The following is a 22,309-nucleotide window of genomic DNA, read 5'->3' on the forward strand; positions in this document are numbered from 1 at the left end:
TTCAAGTATTTAGTTGTTTATTTGTACATAATTTGGGCTTCCAGCTCATAAAACCCACGAAAACAGGATTTCAAAAAATTAGAATATTACATGAAATCACACAGTAATTACACAGTGATACCATGGTCATTGAACCAGGTTTTGGTTCTTTTGGCAGTGTGGGCAGGTGCAAATCCTGCTGGGAAATGAAGGAAGCATGAAGTGCTCTGGAAATGTCCTGGTAGACGGCTGCATTTTGCATCTCATTTGGAAACCAGGGTCCCAGAGTCTGGACGAAGAATGGAGAGGCACACAGGCTGGAAGTCCAGTGTGAAGTTTCCACAGTCTGTGTTGTTTTGGGGAGCCATGTCATCGGCTGGTGTTGGTCCACTGTGCTGTCCACTCAACGCAGCCGTCTACCAGGACATTTTCAGAGCACTTCATGCTTCCTTCAGCAGACAAGCTTTATGGAGATGCTGACTTCATTTTCCAGCAGGATTTGCACCTGCCCACACTGCCAAAAGAACCAAAACCTGGTTCAATGACCATGGTATCACTGTGTAATTACTGTGTGATTTCATGTAATATTCTAATTTTTTGAAATCCTGTTTTCGTGGGTTTTATGAGCTGGAAGCCCAAATTATGTACAAATAAACAACTAAATACTTGAAATCGTTTAAGTTGTGGGCCCTGAATCTATAATCTATGGAAGTTTAACGTTTTGAATGGAATTATGGAAATAAATAAACTTTTTCATGATATTCTAATTTTTTGGAAAGGGTCTGTAATCCTAATTCTGCTCTACGGGTATTGTTTGGGGTTTTGCGAACTCTTGGTCTGCGAGTCGCAGACTTCACACCCGTACAGCGATGGGCTCTATTACAGTTTTGATTACTTTTAGCCAGATTCTGATTGGGATGTCAATTTAGATATTTCTCTTAATAGCATTGAAAGCTCTCCGTGCCTTGTCTCTCAAGTCGTTAACAGCTTTTTTAAAATTTCCTGTGTTGCTAATATTTATGCCAAGGTAAGTGTAGTCCTGCGAGGAGCATGTTGTCCAATTTAAAGGCGGGGGTATAATGCCCTTTACACAAGATGTAAAATAAGTCTCTGATGTCCCCAGAGTGTGTGTGTGAAGTTTTAGCTCAAAATACCCCACAGATATTTTTATATAGCATGTTGAAATTGTCACTTTTTGAGGGTGAGCAAAAACACACCTTTTTTTGTGTGTGTCCATTTAAATGCAAATGAGCTGCTGCTCCCGGCACAGGGGGCGGAGCTTCAAGAGCTTGTGTCCTTTTACCTCACACACACATGCACTGAAAATGTCAAAAACTTTTAGTCTTTTATGTTCAAACCGGAGTCAGACAATGATGGAGAGACTCAAGAAGAAGTGACAACATGTAGAAGCAACAGGACATTTCTGAACGGTTAGTTGATGAGTTTATGAAGCTGATGTGTAGTTATCTTCTAGTCATTGATTAGCATATTCTGTCTTGATAATCTATAAATCGTGTTCAGGGGGCGGGGTTTATGTAAATTCTAGAGTTGGTGATGTCACTAACCCGGGAGGAATGTGGTGTAGTCTCTACCAGCCGTTTGTTGTAGTCCTTAAAAAGCGATTTCTTTAAAAGCAAATATCTCCCTTTGCTTTGAACTTTGAGCGTTGTAACTTTGCAGATGTTGTTTATGATCAAACAGCAACATTACACACTAACTACAGTTAGAAAAGTCAAATCATAATCAACCACCCCTTTAAAACTATGATGTTGGTCTTGGCGGCTGGGTCTTTTTTGGAAAATCATTATTTTTGTCAGACTGATCCAGAGCCCTCGCTAGCTCAGTCATGTAGATGTTGCACAGCGTGGGACAGCCCTGTCTCACTCCACGACTCTGAGGGAGGAATTCTGTGTGTTTGTTACCAATTTTAACTGCACATTTGTTGTTTGTGGACATTGATTTGATGATGTCTTATGCTTTTCCTCCGATGCCGCACTGGATTAATGGAAGAAAAAGACCTTCATGCCAAATGGAGTCGAAAGCGTTTTTCAAAAAAGCATGAGAAAATTGTACTTTTGTTTTGGTTGATCTGCTTATGGATTCAGGTATGGAGAGTGTGTGTATGGTCTGATGTGCGATATTTTGGTTGGGAGCCAATTTGACACTTCTGTGTCTGAGAGAATGGGCTAGTCTGCTGTTTGGGAGGTTGCAGACGCGTTTGCCAGGGTTGCTGTTTACACATATTCCACGGTAGATATTAGGGTCAAATCTGTCTCTGTTTTTATGGATTGGGGTGATGAGACCTTTGCTCCAGATGTTGGGGAATACACCTAAACTCAGGACGATGTCGAAGAGCTTCAGAATGGCTCATTTGAATTTATGGTCTGAGTATTTAATCATTTCATTTAGTCTGTCTCTGTTTCACTAACTGTCTGTCTCTGTTTCACTAACTGTCTGTCTCTCTCAGCAGCTGTCTGTCTCTCTCAGTAACTGTCTGTCTCTTTCAGCAGCTGTCTGTCTCTCTCAGTAACTGTCTGTCTCTCTCAGTAACTGTCTGTCTCTTTCAGCAGCTGTCTCTCTTTTACTCGCTGTCTGTCTCTCTCAGTAACTGTCTGTCTCTTTCAGCAGCTGTCTGTCTCTCTCAGTAACTGTCTGTCTCTTTCAGCAGCTGTCTGTCTCTCTCAGTAACTGTCTGTCTCTTTCAGCAGCTGTCTCTCTTTTACTCGCTGTCTGTCTCTTTCAGCAGCTGTCTGTCTCTTTCAGCAGCTGTCTGTCTCTCTCAGTAACTGTCTGTCTCTTTCAGCAGCTGTCTGTCTCTCTCAGTAGCTGTCTGTCTCTTTCAGCAGCTGTCTGTCTCTTTCAGCAGCTGTCTGTCTCTCTCAGCAACTGTCTGTCTCTTTCAGCAGCTGTCTGTCTCTCTCAGCAGCTGTCTGTCTCTCTCAGTAACTGTCTGTCTCTTTCAGCAGCTGTCTGTCTCTCTCAGTAACTGTCTCTCTTTCAGCAGCTGTCTGTCTCTCTCAGCAGCTGTCTGTCTCTTTCAGTAACTGTCTGTCTCTTTCAGCAGCTGTCTGTCTCTCTCAGCAACTGTCTGTCTCTCTCAGTAACTGTCTGTCTCTTTCAGCAGCTGTCTGTCTCTCTCAGTAACTGTCTGTCTCTTTCAGCAGCTGTCTGTCTCTTTCAGCAGCTGTCTGTCTCTCTCAGCAACTGTCTGTCTCTCTCAGTAGCTGTCTGTCTCTTTCAGCAGCTGTCTGTCTCTTTCAGCAGCTGTCTGTCTCTCTCAGCAGCTGTCTGTCTCTCTCAGCAGCTGTCTGTCTCTTTCAGCAGCTGTCTTTCTCTTTCAGTAACTGTCTGTCTCTCTCAGCAGCTGTCTGTCTCTTTCAGCAGCTGTCTGTCTCTTTCAGCAGCTGTCTGTCTCTCTCAGTAACTGTCTGTCTCTTTCAGCAGCTGTCTGTCTCTCTCAGTAGCTGTCTGTCTCTTTCAGCAGCTGTCTGTCTCTTTCAGCAGCTGTCTGTCTCTCTCAGCAACTGTCTGTCTCTTTCAGCAGCTGTCTGTCTCTCTCAGCAGCTGTCTGTCTCTCTCAGTAACTGTCTGTCTCTTTCAGCAGCTGTCTGTCTCTCTCAGTAACTGTCTCTCTTTCAGCAGCTGTCTGTCTCTCTCAGCAGCTGTCTGTCTCTTTCAGTAACTGTCTGTCTCTTTCAGCAGCTGTCTGTCTCTCAGCAACTGTCTGTCTCTCTCAGTAACTGTCTGTCTCTTTCAGCAGCTGTCTGTCTCTCTCAGTAACTGTCTGTCTCTTTCAGCAGCTGTCTGTCTCTTTCAGCAGCTGTCTGTCTCTTTCAGCAGCTGTCTGTCTCTCTCAGTAGCTGTCTGTCTCTTTCAGCAGCTGTCTGTCTCTTTCAGCAGCTGTCTGTCTCTCTCAGCAACTGTCTGTCTCTTTCAGCAGCTGTCTGTCTCTCTCAGCAGCTGTCTGTCTCTCTCAGTAACTGTCTGTCTCTTTCAGCAGCTGTCTGTCTCTCTCAGTAACTGTCTCTCTTTCAGCAGCTGTCTGTCTCTCTCAGCAGCTGTCTGTCTCTTTCAGTAACTGTCTGTCTCTTTCAGCAGCTGTCTGTCTCTCTCAGCAGCTGTCTGTCTCTCTCAGTAACTGTCTGTCTCTTTCAGCAGCTGTCTGTCTCTCTCAGTAACTGTCTGTCTCTTTCAGCAGCTGTCTGTCTCTCTCAGCAGCTGTCTGTCTCTCTCAGCAACTGTCTGTCTCTCTCAGCAGCTGTCTGTCTCTCTCAGTAACTGTCTGTCTCTTTCAGCAGCTGTCTGTCTCTCTCAGCAGCTGTCTGTCTCTCTCAGTAACTGTCTGTCTCTTTCAGCAGCTGTCTTTCTCTTTCAGTAACTGTCTGTCTCTCTCAGCAGCTGTCTGTCTCTTTCAGTAACTGTCTGTCTCTTTCAGCAGCTGTCTGTCTCTCTCAGCAGCTGTCTGTCTCTCTCAGTAACTGTCTGTCTCTTTCAGCAGCTGTCTGTCTCTCTCAGTAACTGTCTGTCTCTTTCAGCAGCTGTCTGTCTCTCTCAGCAGCTGTCTGTCTCTCTCAGCAACTGTCTGTCTCTCTCAGCAACTGTCTGTCTCTTTCAGCAGCTGTCTGTCTCTTTCAGCAGCTGTCTTTCTCTTTCAGTAACTGTCTGTCTCTCTCAGCAGCTGTCTGTCTCTCTCAGCAGCTGTCTGTCTCTCTCAGTAACTGTCTGTCTCTCTCAGTAACTGTCTGTCTCTCTCAGTAACTGTCTGTCTCTTTCAGCAGCTGTCTTTCTCTTTCAGTAACTGTCTGTCTCTTTCAGCAGCTGTCTGTCTCTCTCAGTAACTGTCTGTCTCTTTCAGCAGCTGTCTCTCTTTTACTCGCTGTCTGTCTCTTTCAGCAGCTGTCTGTCTCTTTCAGCAGCTGTCTGTCTCTCTCAGTAACTGTCTGTCTCTTTCAGCAGCTGTCTGTCTCTCTCAATAGCTGTCTGTCTCTCTCAGTAACTGTCTGTCTCTTTCAGCAGCTGTCTGTCTCTTTCAGCAGCTGTCTGTCTCTCTCAGCAGCTGTCTGTCTCTCTCAGTAACTGTCTGTCTCTCTCAGTAGCTGTCTGTCTCTCTCAGTAACTGTCTGTCTCTCTCAGTAACTGTCTGTCTCTTTCAGCAGCTGTCTGTCTCTTTCAGCAGCTGTCTGTCTCTTTCAGCAGCTGTCTGTCTCTCTCAGTAACTGTCTGTCTCTTTCAGTAACTGTCTGTCTGTTTCAGTAGCTGTCTGTCTCTCTTTCCCATAACAAGTCAATGAGAAGGAGCCAGAAACAGAGGTCAGCTCCTGCTGTAACCTTTCCTTAAGCACAAACACACCTCTGAATGGCAACTGATAATGATGAGCCTCTATTTTTAGACCTGAACTTTTCCTTTAATTGGGCCTCAGTCAGGGGTGTGTGTGAAGGTGTGATGTTGCTTCTGCATCTTCTGTGAAAGTGCATTCCTTAAGATCAGATGTGTTTTTGTTTGTTTTCTACATTATATGAAACTGCAGCTAAATCAGATGACACTTGTTTTCTGCATTAATGTTTCAAGGTCTAGAATGAACATATTCCAGCTGGGATAGTAAGTTTACTGATTTCATTCAGTTTACCAACATCAATTATTCATTAATCATTACCATCATTAATTATTCAGAGCACCTGAAGAAAACCGCGAGGAATTAGCGAGTGAATCTTATGAAAACAGGTCAGATTTTTGTTTTATATTTTTTGCAAATAAAGACTATTTTTAGGACCCTTTTTTTAGGAGTATTTTATAAAATGTTCATGATAATTAAGCAAATTAAACAAATTCTCATACCATAACACATTTGGTTTGTGTAATTCTGAATATATATATATATATATATATATATATATGTATACATACAAATAATTATTTATTATTTATTTATTAAAATAGTATTGACATTTTTTAAACGTATATATAAACAAACATACAAACAGTCTGGGTGCGTAATGCAAATTTTAGGGGAAATCTGCTTAACAATCATGAAAACAATGTGAAAAATCTTCACAGGCTTCAATTTCTGTATGCAGGTTATAATACAATTGTTGATTTACAAATAAAAATGTAACTGTCATTGGTTTGACTGACAAATCTAAACACAAGCACAGATGCACAAGCCTGCAGCAATCCAGGTACAAAGCTTGAACTTGTGTTCTGTGTGTCTCAACCATCTGTGTGTGCAACGGTGTGTGTCTACGAGACAAAAAGTGAGAGTGCGTGTGTATATACTTGGTTACCTTGGCAACACATGATGGCTGATTTGCTGCAGCAGAAATAGTTTGATGATTCATTCTGCTGAGGACCAAACACACACACACACGTTTGCTTACGTACATGGTCAGAAAGTCAGTTTCAAAGTTTTCAAAGTTTCAAAAATAACTGTAATTAAGTAATACTATAGAAGAGTTTGTGCTACTCTCTCTCTCTCTCTCTCTCTCTCTCTCTCTCTCTCTCTCTCTCTTCTCTCTCTCTCTCAGTATAAAGCTTATTCCATTAATGGATTAAACTTTATTGGCACTCATGCTTTAAACTTTAAACTTTATTGGCACTCACCCTGTTGCCATGGTCCACTCCTGCATTGTCATGGTAATGAAAACATCACGTCACAACACTGCTAAAAGTGGGCTTATCATTACTTCTTAGTGCAGGAAATATGTGTGTGTGTGAGAGAGTGAGTGAGTGTGTGTGTGTCTGTGTGTGTGTATTTGTTTGAGTGAGTGAGTGAGTGAGTGAGTAAGTGAGTGAGTGAGTGTGTGTGTGAGTGAGTGTATGTGTGTATGTATGTGTGTGAGTGTATATGTGTGTGTGTGAGTGAGAGTGTAAATAAGTGTGTTAGGGTATGTTTGAGTGTGTGTGTGTGTGTGTGTGTGTGTGTGTGAGAGAGAGAGTGTGTGTGTGTGTGTGTGTGTGTGTTTGTTTGAGTGAGTAAGTGAGTGTGTGTGTGTGTGAGAGTGAGAGTGTAAATAAGTGTGTTAGGGTATGTTTGAGTGTGTGTGTGTGTGAGAGAGAGAGAGAGAGAGAGTGTGTGTGTGTGTGTGTGTTTGTTTGAGTGAGTGAGAGAGTGTGTGTGTGTGTGTGTGAGTGACTGTATGTGTGTGTGAGTGAGTGAGTGAGTGAGTGAGTGAGTGAGTGAGTGAGTGTGTTAATAAGTGTATTATTGTATGTTTGAGTGTGTGTGTGTGTGTGTGAGAGAGTGTGTGTGTGTCTGTTTGAGTAAGTGTGAGTGAGTGTGTGTGTGTGTGAGAGAGAATTTGAGTGTGAGTGTGTGCTTGAGTTTGTGAGTGTGAGCGTGTGTGTGTGAGAGAGAGTGTATGTGTGTATGTGTGTGTGCGTGTGTGTGTGTGTGTCGATACAATTAACAACAGACCAGATGTTACAACAGTGTGAGTATGTTCAGATCTAAGACTAGACAAATCTTGATCCTCTTGGCGAAACACATTCACATGTTGACGTGGAAAGTCACACTGTTTGTTTTATTTTTGCAGTACGCCGTACACAAATATTTCTGTACGCAAACTACATTCACAGAGTGACACACCGACTCCATATCCCAGAATGCAATGCACTCAACTACACCTTATATTACAGTTCATCCAGTGTGATAGATGAACCAGAAATGATATTAAGATTTCGGAAGCATTTTTACAATAATGCATTATCTAACACAGAGTAATACATTTGCAACAGTATTTATTAATTTTTCTTAATGTTAGTTACACGAAAAAAAAAAAAAAAATGGTGTAGGATTTACTCCGTACAATTTTCACTGCTAGTAAACTTCACAAATATTTACAAAGAAACTTGTAAAAATTGTGAATTTTTGAGGTAGAAAAACTAAAATATTTTATTATTAAACATACTACAATAATCTTTGAAAAATCCTTTCACTGGACATCATGTAGCGACTGATATGATACAATAATTATTAATTGTACTTATTAATTTTTCACAATATTTCAGTTTTCATCTGTCTAACAACATAAACATGTGGCAATGTCATGCCATCAGCAACTAAAAGATATGGAAAGTGTTTTTCCTCGCTTTTAGAAGTTGATAAGCGTGTGTTTTGCTGTGTTTATAAAGCAACATTATATGGTTACTTTGGCTAATTTAATTATGGGTAATAAAAATACAACCGTTATACAGTATCAGTTGTTCTCAAACAGTGGGACACGAACCATGCATTATCACACGTCTGTTATTTATTTATTTAGCATTGTTGTTCCCTTAATAAGTAATAAAATCCAATTAACCAAATAATTGAGTCTCATAAAGAGAGCAAAGTAAATACAGGCTAATGGACTTTTAAAAGGGAGGAGAAACACTTTACATTATTTTTACTTGTTGATGGCATGAAATTGGCACACATTTATGTTTCTTGGTATTGGTAGGTCAAATTAGACAGATTAAAACTGTAATATTCCTAAAAACTTTTTTTTACTTTTGTACACTAAATACTTCTGGTATCGCACCGGTCGCCACATGATGTCCAGTGGAAATCTGTCCTGAAGCAAAACCAGTTTTGAATCACTCCACACAAAACCAGAAGGTCAACTGTGTGTCTCTTTCATACAGTCGCTCTGTGGGACGATGAGGATTTGGGGAAATGGTAAATCGGTGTGTTTGTGACCTGGAGACCCGATGGCCACTCCATCCTCTCTCTCTCTCGCTCTCCCTCTCTCTCTCTCTGTGATTAATAGCTCAGTTTCCATTATAGTCCCACAGTGATTTTATTAAAGTTAACTGTGTTTAGAGTGCAAGACAGAGACACAGACAGACACACACACACACACACACACACACACAGGTTATTTCAGGAAATGACACAGCCATAAGAGGCACACACACATACACACACACACATCATCACACAGCAGGGCCAACAACGATGATGTCAGCTTACAGCTGAAGGGTTAAGAAGCTCCGATCGATCACTGCTTATTAACCAATAGGTAAAAATAAATAAAAATAATCAACCTTACCTTACCTGAATTGATTTTCAGCTTATTTTTTTTAAATAATCATGTTTAACTAGAATTCCCGGTGAAAAACTACACTACCCATGATGCTGTTCAGAAAATTCCACCAATCAGTTTCCACCTCTCTTTAGCTCCGCCCACTCCCATGAAGCACTGCGAATTATGTAATCGAGTCGACCTCCCTACGCTCTCAAAATACTGAAATGTTTGTATGTATATATATATATTTTGCAATAAACCTAAAATATATTGTTTTTACACACATTTGTAAATTAGTAGTTTTAGATTTCTCCATCATTTTTAATTTGATTACGCTGTTCGCAATGCATCATGGGATTGTAGTTCTTTCCCTCACTAAAGCTGTTAAGTTCACAGTCTCGTACCTTTGTCTTTTTGTCTGATTTTCAAATACTTTTTTTGCTTCAAATCAAAGTTTGTAGTGTTGTGACACTCCTCGTAGCTGATTGGCTTGATTCATGGCTTATAACGCTTTAATAAAGACTACATAAAAATACTCCATGGGAAAAATAAATGGAAAAAATACTTCCGGAACCAGAGCTGCTAAAAAAGGGGGCGGGCTCTAACAAACTCTACTTATGAGCAATCGCACCAGGTAGCCCCGCCCACAACGGATTTTCATTGGTCCCTGTACATTCAGTACATTCATAACAGTACATTCTCATTGGCTGTGAATGTAGTCACTTTGCAAAGTGAGAAAAGAAAATAACATTAAAAATATGCGTACCTGGGGTGTGTTTCCCGAAAGCATCGTTAGCCAACTATGATCGCAAGTTCCGTCGTTATCAGCAGTTCAACGAGTCGTGTTTCCCAAAAACATCGTTCTAACGAACATTCGCAAACAGCATCGCAAAGTTGTGTGTTTGGAACGACAGATCTCGACCTGTGGTTAAAAGTAGAGTTTCTAGTTTGCATGACATGTGAACTCAATAAATCCTTATCTTGAGCCAAATAAGCAAGCTGACATTCAGTACAATCTATATCTTTTATTTAGAATACATACAAATGTCATTTACGTCTTTTAGTTTGTCAAAGTGGCGTTTTTGAAGAGTGCGCATGTGCGAACGTGCTCTAGTGTGTAATAACGAGCCTATGATATGATTGAATCTGGGAATAAAGAAAAATAACTGAGAAATAGTCCTCAGATGCAGTGTCCGAAATTTATAGCAAAACATCTAGCGTTAATTCGATCTCAAACAGATTCATTAAAGTAGTTATTACTCCAACACCTGCGTGACATCATTAACCAACGTGGTTCAACGACCACTTTGCGACAGTATGGTTTCGGGAAACAGTCGTGACTAGCTAGTCGATTTCTTCAATGATGCATCGCACTATAGTAGTGAAGCAGCGAGTTACGGCGTTGTACGGGAAACACACACCATGTTAGGACGTGGTGTCAGAGTAAGAACAGGGAAAGGTGGAATAGTTTGACATCTCTGAATGAATATAATAAATAGAGAGCCCACACAGATGAGCTCAATTATTTCTGCGGCTGAAGGTGATTTCATACATTCATCAGAATGTAAAAGATTGATAAAGTGAGTGTGCGAGTGTGGGCTGACAAAAGGTCAGGTCGACTGGTGTATTAAATTTAGAAGGTTTAGCAGAGTGACATCAGTGTTAGACTGCGTTTTCATCACACCCCTGAAGGTTGTTAGAAAAGCACTCACTCTCACACACACACACACACGCACACACACACACACACACTCTTAAAAACATGAGGCTCAGACACCTCAAGGCTGTGTTAAAAAAGATCCGCTCTTCTCTTTCCCCACAAGACAAGCGACTATAACAGTCACATAACACAAGACCTCTTTTAACAGAGTCAGACAGACAGAGAGAGAGAGAGAGAGAGAGAAAGAGAGACGGAGAGAGAGAGAGAGAGAGAGAGAGAGAGAGAGAGAGACGTCTCTGATGCCACTGAAGTCGACATGAAACGCTTTTCACAGACTTAATACTGAGCGAAACGGGGTATTCAATAAGAAGAAGAATGTAGGACAAAAACTTGATTCTATCCATCGGGTTTACTGGATGTTAGATGTTTTTTATCTGCCACATATGAGAATTATTTTATTTTTTTACAGTGTAAATGAAAATGAGAAATGTTGCCCTGGTAACTAGCTGAAATAATATAAGCTTGAGTTTATATATATAAATATATATATATTATTGTTTTATTCAAAGTAATGATGTCAGTATTATGTTGTGTCGTGTTTATTTCTGTGTGTTGGTTACATGTGCTTCAGTTCAGTCTTGATCACCTGCTAGTTAGTCTCCTTGGTTACTAATTATGTTCACCTGTCTGTCGGTAAGTTCCCTGTGTATTTATACCCCCTGTTTCTTTCAGTTCATTGTCGGTTCTCGTCTATATGTGAGTAGTTTGTGTGATTGTTCTTGCTGCCTTCCTCCATGTATTATCTACGTGTTTATTAAAGAAAGTTAGCGATTAGTCTTCCTCGTCTTCATTCTGAGAACTACCACATCAGTTGGGACAGAAGAACCGACCTTAAACAAAGTATGGGCGTTTCCCGCATCCATCAAAACCCAACAGATCGTCTAATAACCGGTTTCCAGAATGGCCACTCGATCGAACAATATGTGAAAGAGTTCCTAGAAATTTCACACCAGGTCAACTGGACAGATGACGTCCTAAAGAACATGTTCGGGACTGGACGATCCTCTGCACCAGCCAGCTTCAGCCGCAAAACCAGGTTCATTCCCACAATACCTGGATCATGTGCTGTTGATGAGGCTGATGATGACATCGCCATTCAACCACCATCACCAGCCATCTTCCTCGCCACACTGCCTGTATATCGTCACATCATGTCTGCCCAACCCGAATGTCTTCACGTCATGCCTGCCCAGCATGAACTTCGTCACATGATACCTGTCGAGCCCTCGACGGAGATGCCCGCTGCCTCACCGCCTGAGCCCTCAGCCAGAATGGCCGTCACCATGTCAGAGCCTGTCCCAAGACCTATTCCTGTTACTCGACCTGTTCCTGCTCCTCGACCTGTTCCTGTTCCTGCTCCTCGACCTGTTCCTGCTCCTCGACCTGTTCCTGTTCCTGCTCCTCGACCTGTTCCTGCTCCTGCTCCTCGACCTGTTCCTGCTCCTCGACCTGTTCCTGTTCCTCGACCTGTTCCTGCTCCTCGACCTGTTCCTGTTCCTGCTCCTCGACCTGTTCCTGTTCCTGCTCCTCGACCTGTTCCTGCTCCTGCTCCTCGACCTGTTCCTGCTCCTCGACCTGTTCCTGCTCCTGCTCCTCGACCTGTTCCTGTTCCTGCTCCTCGACCTGTTCCTGTTCCTGCTCCTCGACCTGTTCCTGCTCCTCGACCTGTTCCTGCTCCTCGACCTGTTCCTGTTCCTGCTCCTCGACCTGTTCCTGTTTCTGCTCCTCGACCTGTTCCTGTTTCTGCTCCTCGACCTGTTCCTGTTCCTGCTCCTCGACCTGTTCCTGCTCCTCAACCTGTCCCTGTTCCTGTTCCTGCTCCTCGACCTGTTCCTGTTCCTGCTCCTCGACCTGTTCCTGCTCCTCGACCTGTTCCTAATCCTGTTCCTCGACCTGTTCCTGTTCCTGCTCCTCGACCTGTTCCTAATCCTGTTCCTCGACCTGTTCCTGCTCCTCGACCTGTTCCTGCTCCTGCTCCTCGACCTGTTCCTGCTCCTCGACCTGTTCCTGCTCCTCGACCTGTCCCTGAGTCGGAGTCTGAACCCGAGCCAGCGCCCGCCGTGGACCACAAGCTTGAGCCACCTCCCATTGTCACCATCTCCACTGATTCCATAATATTCCCTGGACTTATCTACCCCACTGGTGTCTCATAGCTCCTCAACTCTGCCCTCACTACTGATTCCCGCCAACTCGTTGGCTCCACCTCGGGCTCTTTCGACACCAGCTCGGCTCTGTGATACGGATCCCCAGGCTACACTTCAGTTCTCCAGGCCCAGTTCTCCACCTCGACTTGTCAGCCCTTTGGATCCGCCTTGGCTCTACGCTCCCTCAGCTCCGCCGCGGTCCGTCATCACTAAGACTCCACCGGGCTCTCTCATCCCTCCAGTTCCACCTTGGTCTCTCGTCACCCTGGTTTCACTGTGGACTTCCGGGCCTTCGGCTGTGCCTCAACCCTCCACCCCTTCAGCTTCACCGGGATCCTCCTTCCTTCTGGTTCCACCGTGGTCCTTGCTCCCTCCGGTGTCTCCCCGTCTCCACCTCGGTCTCTCGAGCCGATAACGTCACCCTGGGCTGTCAACCTTACGGCTTCACTATGGTCTCCAGCTCGTCCCGCTCCACTACCATTGGTCGATGCCCAGGCTCCACCCTGTAGGACGTTTAGGACTCCACGTTGGCCCCTCCCTCTGCCAGTTCCGCCTTGGTGTTCCTCTCTGCTCTCCCTTCCTGTCTCCTGTCCATCTTCAGACTCTCCTCGTCCTCCTCCAAAACCCCCTCCCTCCCTCCCTCCCTCCACAGTTGGACTTTTACATTTGGCGCGAGGTCGCGCCTCGCGGGAGGGTGAAGTACTGTCAGTATTATGTTGTGTCGTGTTCATTTCTGTGTGTTGGTTTCATGTGCTTCAGTTCAGTCTTGATCACCTGCTAGTTAGTCTCCTTGGTTACTAATTACATTCAGCTGTCTGTCGTTAAGTTCCCTGTGTATTTATACCCCTTGTTTCTTTCAGTTCATTGTCGGTTCTCGTCTATATGTGAGTAGTTTGTGTGATTGTTCTTGCTGCCTTCCTCCATGTATTATCTACGTGTTTATTAAAGAAAGTTAGGATTTAGTCTAACTTGTCTTCATTCTGAGAACTACCACATCAGTAGTGACAAATTATATATATTTTATTCAAATGATCTTTCATGTTTTAGTCTTCATAAAAACAACTAAAATTCATAATGTTTCATCAAAATAACTTTCTCCACTTCAGCAACAACCTTTTCCCCTCAAGTCTCTGATAAGACTTTGGGTTTTTTCAGTTAACATTGTATTAATAAAATATTATTCTTCCTCCATAATCAGTCCATCCTGATCATCACAGCACTTTTACAAACTGTCGCCTGTGTCTCCATGGTGACTGATATGTTCCCCCTGTGAGTCGAGAGTGTCGATCAGTCTATAAATAACTGGACAGACGGTTCGTCCTTCCATTAATTGGTCTGTTGATGAATCAGACAGTACATTATGATAGAGAAATTCATATTATTTTTCATCATCAATAATTCCATCATGCCAACAGAGGGATGGATGTTTTTCAAATTGATGTTAATCTTTTTATCAATATTTTACAAACACACAGATAAATTCTTTAGAGAGACGAAATTGAGTTTCCGAGAAAGACTGTTATGATAGAAACACCTGAGTGACAAATAAAAGAGGAGAGCAAGAACAGTCTGTTTGATCCTGCAGTGAAAAACCAGAGTATGTCATTCATAGAAAACGCAACGTTTTAAACTTACATCAAAGAACCGACAGACAAGCTGTGTGAGTGTGTGTGAATGTGTGTGTGTTTGCTTGAATCCTTTGAAAATGAAAAACTGACTACTGAAGTCTCTTTCTTTCACTCTCTCTCAGAAAAATGTGGTAAAATGTGTTTATTATTGAACTTAAATCTTACGAAACCTGTCACGAACAGTCAGGTTTCACCTCAAAATCAAAAGAAGAAAAAGAAGAAAATATATTTTGCATGAAGACAATTATTCCTATTACAGCTTACTGTACGATTTCTGCCATTTTGACCATTTTTAAATGAATATTAAACAATAATGCAATGTAATGTAATTCAAAAACTACATTGTAATGTATAGTATGCGTAATAATATATATATATATATATATATATATATATATATATATATATACACACACACACAGAGCCTAAAACTAGCTTTTTGCAGGTGACTTATAAAAAATATTTTTTACCGGCCATGAAACTGTTTTTTTAGGCAGTTTTGACACCAAAGTTTTAGATACCAGTGAAATTTCACAATTCTCTATTCCAGTTTTAATACCACAGCTAAACTAGTAGCCTGACTAATATAAATTTTAAACATTACCTGAAAACTACTGTTACTTGTCTTTGATAGAGTCACTGAATAAAGTAATAAGGTGTAAAATAACACTGCATAGTCTTCACTGTATAAATTAAACAGATTAATCCTTATTAAAGTCACAAAAGTTAATCAGCCAAGAGCAGCGAGTGATATTTTCTTCGTCCTTTTTTGTCTGATTAACATTAAAAACACAGACAGCAGCAGGAATGTATTTATTTTATCACTATATTTGAATATTACAATGAAATAAATTCTGTTTTATAAGCAAAATCACGAAGAATTTTGTCATATTTCTATATTTTATCTGCAAACAAGGATGTTGCTGTAGTAAAACTGAAATCCATTCAATGATTCAGAATCAGATTTAATTAAAAATATATATATCTTAAGAAGTGACTATTAATCTGGTTTATTTCTGAGCATTTTGTTTTGGCTAGTAGAGGATCTGAATGGCTGGTAACTTAAAAAATTGATTTTCAAAGTTTCAAACCCTGTATTTGTTTGTCTTTCCTTCTTGTTGTTCAAATCAAATCAAATCAAGTATATTTGTATAGCGCTTTTCACAATACAGATTGTATCAAAGCAGCTTCACAGTATTAAATTAAAATAAAATAATACAACAAGGTTTGTTTCTAGTGGAATTTATTGATTGATATAATAAAATTAAATATCCCCAAAATATCCCCAACTGAGCAAGCCAAAGGCAACAGTGGCAAGGAACCAAAAAAACTCCATCAAGTGACCTAATGGTGTCCTAAAACTCCATCAGGTGACCTAATGGTGTCCTAAAACTCCATCAGGTGACCTAATGGAGAAAAAAAAAACCTTGGGAGAACCCAGGCTCAGTCGGGGGCCAGTTCTCCTCTGGCATTTATGAACTAGAGGCCGGATTGTAGTTTGAACTGTAAGATTAACAATATTATATGAATGCCTGGCCGAAAAGATGCGTCTTTAATCTAGTTTTAAACTGGGAGAGTGAGTCCGAGTAACGAACAGTATCAGGAAGACTATTCCAGAGTTTCGAAGCCAAATGTGAAAATGCTCTCCCTCCTTTGGTTGATCTGGATATCCTAGGTATGACCAAAAGCCTCAAATTTAGTGATCTTAAGGAGCGCGATGGATTATAGGGCGATAGAAGATCCGTTAAATAGACTGGAGCTAAGCCGTTTAGGGCTTTATAAGTCAGTAGCAATACCTTATAATTAATACGGAACTTTATAGGTAACCAATGTAGTGATGATAAAATCGGTGTTATATGATCATATTTTCTTGATCTAGTAAGAACTCTAGCGGCGGCATTTTGAACTAACTGTAGCTTGTTTATTGAGGATGCAGGACAACCGGCTAATAAAGCATTACAGTAATCTAGTCTCGAGGTCATGAATGCATGAACTAACTTTTCTGCATCAGAAACAGATAGCATATTACGTAGCTTAGCAATGTTTCTAAGGTGGAAAAAGGCTGTTTTTGTAACATACGAAATATGATTTTCAAAAGACAGGTTACAATCGAGTATAACACCAGGGTCGGTTCTAGACATTAGGAGGCCCTAGGCAAAATTCATGTTGGAGGCCTCCCACCCCCAATAAAAAAACACTTGAAACAAATATGAATCCTTACCTTTATATTTATACAACATTTTTATTTTAAATTTAGTATATTTTTACTTATACAGTACATAAGTTTGGACAAATTACTATTTTTAATGTTTTTGAAAGAAGTCTCTTATGCTCATCAAGCCTGGATTTATTTGATCAAAAATACAGAAAAATAATATAGTGAAATATTATTAAATAATGGTTTTCTATTTTACTATACTTTAAAATATATTTCTGTGATGCAAAGCTGAATTCAGTGTCACGTGATCCTTCAGAAAACTTTAATATTCTGATTTATTATCAAATGTTAGAAATTGTGCTTAATATTTATTTTATAACCTGTGATACCTTTTTTCAGGATTTTTTGATTATTAAAAAGTTGTTTAAAAAAAGTCTTCACTATCACTTTTTATATATTTAACACATCCTTGCTGAATATTCCTGTTTTTGTTTTTTGTTTTCTGTATTTTTGATCAAATAAATGCAGGCTTGTAGAGCATAATATGAGACTTTAAACATTAAAAATAGTAATGGGTCCAGACTTTTTACCGGTACTGTATGTACATATTAATCAAACTTTATCTAAGGTAATCTCTTTTTTGCTTCATGAAGATGTTTAATGTTGTTGTTGTTGTTATTTTGCTGTTTTATTAAATTTATTCACAGTTCCAGAATACCACTTCAGTAGATGAACATAAGTGCTTTTATCATTTTTTTCATAGCTGCGGTATGGGCAGGATTTTTCCCTCTCATTTAATCAATACTGACTGCAGATATTATGATATTATGTATTGCATTGTTACCTTAAATATGCTATACACAAATCAAGTGGAAGAGAAAGACATGATCGCTACTAAGCAGAATTTTTTTTTTTTTTTTTAACTCATCAGCAGAATTTAGAAGATAGACCTATAGATATGAGATCCTTTATTTGAAATATTTAAAAATGCTGTAGTGTGTTGGCTTTTTAACTTTGAATACAAACGTCTTGTCTTTTACTTTTGTAGCTTTTTTACTAGTCAGCTCCCGACGCGATGTTATTCCTTGTACGCGCAAATTCAAAGCGTCGCGTCTGGGCACGTTAATGACGCTCGCGCTCTTTTAAACTCGTAATAAAGCGGTGAATGATTTTTCCAGAAATTACGCTGATCTACAGTACAAGTTCATATTTAGAATGCATTGCAATCACTCCAAAATAGATGACGACAACTCACACACCGGCATTACGAGCTGTGCTTCTTTGCGTGGCTATTTAGGCTTTTGCTTCGCAGCTCCTGATGGATGCGTTCGTTACACAAACTTTCAGAAGCCGGCACCCGCTTTGAAACGGAAACATTAATTGGTTTAACTGCAGATGAGTGACAATTCAACAATATCCAATGTATTTCTGTCCGTCTTGACTGGTGGACTATATATATAGAGGATGTTACGGTTATGGAGGCCCCTCCTCAAAGCCCGAGGCCCTAGGCAATCGCCTGCTCTGCCTATAGCTAGCGCCGGCCCTGTATAACACCCAGGTCTTTTACTGTAGAGGATAAAGTAACAGGACATCCTACTATGTTAAAGTTGTATTGTGAGAGGTTCTGTGGGCGGTTTTTTGAACCGATAAGTATTACCTCTGTCTTGTCTGGATTTAATAAAAGAAAATTACGCGTCATCCAATCTTTTATATCTTTAACACACTCTGTCAATTTGGATAATTTAGCGTTTTCATCCGGCCGTGATGAAATATATATTTGAGTGTCATCAGCATAACAATGGAAACTAATTCCATGTTTACTTATAATATTTCCAAGTGGCATCATATATATTGAGAATAATAGAGGGCCTAACACAGATCCCTGCGGCACTCCATAGTTTACTGGAGTTATGATCGATTTTTCTCCATTTAAATAAACAAAATGGTAGCGGTCAGATAAGTATGATCTGAACCAACTTAATGCTTGTCCTTGAACACCAGTATAATTTTGTAGTCGATCTAAGAGTATTGTATGATCTATAGTATCGAACGCAGCACTAAGATCAAGCAAAACTAGTATTGAGATGCAGCCTTGGTCAGAAGCTAAAAGTAAATCATTTGTGATTTTAACGAGCGCAGTTTCAGTGCTATGATGCGGCCTGAATCCTGACTCCTGACTTGTTCACTGTGTGAGATGTTCTCTGTGCACTTACAGTCTGCCTCTCTTTCTTCGCAGTCTGTTCGCAGTATTCCCGAGGAGTGTTCGCGATCTTCGGCCTGTACGACAAGCGCTCGGTCCACACGTTGACGTCGTTCTGCAGTGCGTTGCACATCTCTCTGGTGACGCCCAGTTTCCCCGCCGAGGGCGAGACTCAGTTCGTGCTGCAGCTTCGTCCCTCCATCCGGGGGGCGCTAATGAGTCTTCTCGACCACTACGACTGGAGCCGCTTCGTGTTCCTGTACGACACCGACAGAGGTAAAGAGCGTCAGAAACACACACTCATCAAACATGTCAAAGTAGAATTTATGGCTTTGTGTCAGCACTGAACTCATCACTGATCCTGAGTTTATGCATAACTATGGAGCACATGCATATGAAAGTGTGACATCAGTAGTGAACAGCCAATCAAATGCTGTGAAACTGCGATTCAATTCTCTCTTCTGTTGAATATTGGGAGAAAAACCATTAAGATTTTGAACACATTTCAGATCTGTATCAGTATTATTTTAAGGTGTCATTGTTACAGTGTAGTTATATATTTAAGTACTGAGGAAAATTAAGCAACTACATGTACTTACTGTAGGATTAGGTTTGGTTGAGGGTTAGTTGCATGTAATTATGCATAATTTACTGTTATTGTTACCTTTTTTTTAAAGTATGTGCACTTGTACTTAGGTGTACTTACCTAAGAAAGTACTTGTATTATAAGGTACATAGGTTAAGGTTAGGTTCAGGGTTCATACCTAGTTATTACACAGTTATTGTAACTACTATAATAAGTACATAGTATGTACATGGGAAACAGGACTGTAAATTAAAGTGTGGTTACACTTTATTTTATTGTTACAGTGTAATTATATATTTAAGTACTGAGTAATATTAATTAACTACATGCACTTACTATAGGATTAGGGTTTGGTTGAGGGTTAGTTGCATGTAATTATGCATAATTTACTGTTATTACTATGGTAAGTACATGTAACATATGTTACAAGGACACTGTAAAATAAAGTGTTACCCATTTTTATTTTAAGGTGTCCATATTACAGTGTAATTATACATTTAATAACTGAGTAATAATAATTAACTACACATACTTACTATAGGGTTTGGTTTTGGTTTAGGGTTAGTTGCCTGTAACTACTGTTACTGCTACAGTGATTACATGCAACATGTGTAACAAGGACACTGTAAAATAAAGTGTTACCCAAGTCATTTTAAAGCTAAAACGGCGAATTATGCCGGATAGCAAAAAATGCATAGGTTTCTTGATTTTGCGCTGTATTCGGCGATCGTGGAATCACAGAAAACTGGAGGGACTGTTTGATGTTACATCAGGATTTAATGAGCGTCACTCTGATTCATCACCAATGACTTATTGACTATAAATTAGTCAAACGTTTCTTTTAGATATTTTTGGGATCAACACCAGATTGCTACTGTACATATCGAAAACATAAATCTATAAAAGATAAGACTGATAAACATATAAACAAATGAATATAAATATACTAAAGCTTAAATCTACACAATTATACCTTCACAAATACACTATTAAAAATGAAGGTTCTTTATTGGCGTCGATGGTTCCATGAAGACATCCATTCCACAGAAGGTTATTTTTATTATCTTTTATTTTAAAAGATTAGCTTTCAACAAATTACAGAATAGAATAGAAATTGTAAATAGAATTTAAATAGACAAAAAAAAAAGAGATTAAATTTATAAACGGGAACATTTTTATTTAGAAAAAAAAAAACACAAAAAATCATGAACGAAAGAAACTAACACTTTAAAGTTGAAAAATGAACTATAATACATATATACAAGTCTTTTTTGTGACATTGGGTGGCACAGTTTTCATTTAGGACACTTTTTTTCATACACACACACACATACAAATGCACGCATTCATAGGCGGCACGCACACATACACATGCACACACTACACGCTTAGATACGTGAAAGAGAAACGGCCATCCGCTTCCCAAGTTTCATTAAAAATCATCCTAATCCCCTCTTCTGCTGTCTAACACTTCTTTCGCCATGTATTTGTTCGTTTCTTTTATTATTTTATGCAATCCAAAACACTCTAACCTGCCGCGCTTCGTATCTCTCTGTTCAAATCCTTCCTTCTGCTCAAAAGCTGCTGTCATTTGCAGACGAAAGCATGAAATTACCGCAATAAGTCGTATATTGCCGAAAAGCAAAAAGCGCATGTTGTCTACTGTCAGGGGCAATTTGAATGGTTTTGATAGTGCAAAGGTTGAAGAGTTACGGTAAAATGAATACAGCTTGCATGTGTCTGCGACGACACAGCCGGTTCTAAAGGGTTAAAGAGCCAGAAAACGCTTCTTCTATGTTTTGGAAGCTTTATTTTTAAAAGTGCGCACACATTTGTTGCACATCTGCGGTCTAACTCTCTTTTCTGGCATCATGGGAGTCCTGGAGCGAGGCTAGACCAGTCTGTGTGTGTGTGTGTCAGGCCTTGTAGGAAAGGAGAGTTTCCTGATATGGTTTGCCAGGCTGCAGTTGGCTCTTCTCCGGCCCAGTTTAAGCCCAGCGCTGGGCCACTGAAGGCCCGAGATCTCGCTCCTGCTGTTCTTCCACAGCGCTGAGGTCAGTGGAGCATTAACTGCTCATCCTCGAGCCCAGAGCGACACCAGAGTCATTCAGTCATCCGTGATCTGAGGCGAGAAAGAGAAGCTAATGGATCTTCCCTCATCTTCATTTTCTTCGTCTCCTCTCTCGATTAATAAGCGCAGAGGCTTGGATTTGACCCCTAGTCGTTCAACACGAGTTGCTTTATCTGAGGAACGACGCAGCATAATGTTTTTCCAGTCAATTTTGCTTGTTTTTTTGTTGATTCCCTGCGGTTTATCCGGCTCGGAGACACTTTCGTTGACCTCACAGCTCCGTCCACAGATCTGCATTGCGGAAATATCCCCGTCCGCTAAAACGTCTCCTCGGATCGCTCGCTAGCACACATGTGAAACGGTTAATCGCAGGGGAACGTCCGGCTTGTCTAGAGACGTTAGCATCACTGGCAGCGGTGAAATGGAGTCAGGATGCTTGTGGAAAAAAGAAATCTGTTCATTTGATTCTCAGCTGATTTAACTAAACAAAAAGGACTTTACTGAGACTTTAGATGTAAAACAACAAACAACAGTTTGTCGTGTAGCTTGATAAACACAGGAAAGCTTATTAAAAAGACACTTTTACATTTGTACAGGAAACAGCAATGACATTAGCAGAAATGTCTTTGGGGTGTGTTTTATGGGATATTGTTGATGACGATTATTTGACGATTATTAGTTTTTTTTGCTTATATCTCGGGTTGTTTAGGCCTGTCGTGGAAACGTTTTCATATTCCTCATGTTAGTTCACAGCAGTGACAGAAATTAACTTTTGCCACCTTAAAAAGATTCCAGGGGCATTTTTACCATTAAAAGATCAG

The 22,309-nt window shown here is 40.4% G+C and overlaps 1 protein-coding gene across 7 annotated transcripts in view; it reads left to right on the forward strand.

The window, feature by feature from the left end:
- Positions 1-22,309, forward strand: part of gria4a (glutamate receptor, ionotropic, AMPA 4a) — a 118,389-nt gene that overhangs the window by 15,599 nt on the left and 80,481 nt on the right. For 6 of the 7 annotated variants that reach the window (XM_084127359.1, XM_084127360.1, XM_084127357.1 and 3 more), the window contains exon 3: positions 18,868-19,107. The exons of the other annotated variant lie outside the window; for it this stretch is intronic. In XM_084127359.1, coding sequence (XP_083983485.1) covers positions 18,868-19,107 — 240 coding nt within the window. The remainder of the gene's footprint in view (positions 1-18,867; positions 19,108-22,309) is intronic. 7 annotated transcript variants of the gene reach the window in all.

Source organism: Abramis brama, assembly GCF_963993115.1.
Source record: "Abramis brama genome assembly, chromosome: 10".
Classification (NCBI taxonomy): Eukaryota; Metazoa; Chordata; class Actinopteri; order Cypriniformes; family Leuciscidae; genus Abramis; species Abramis brama.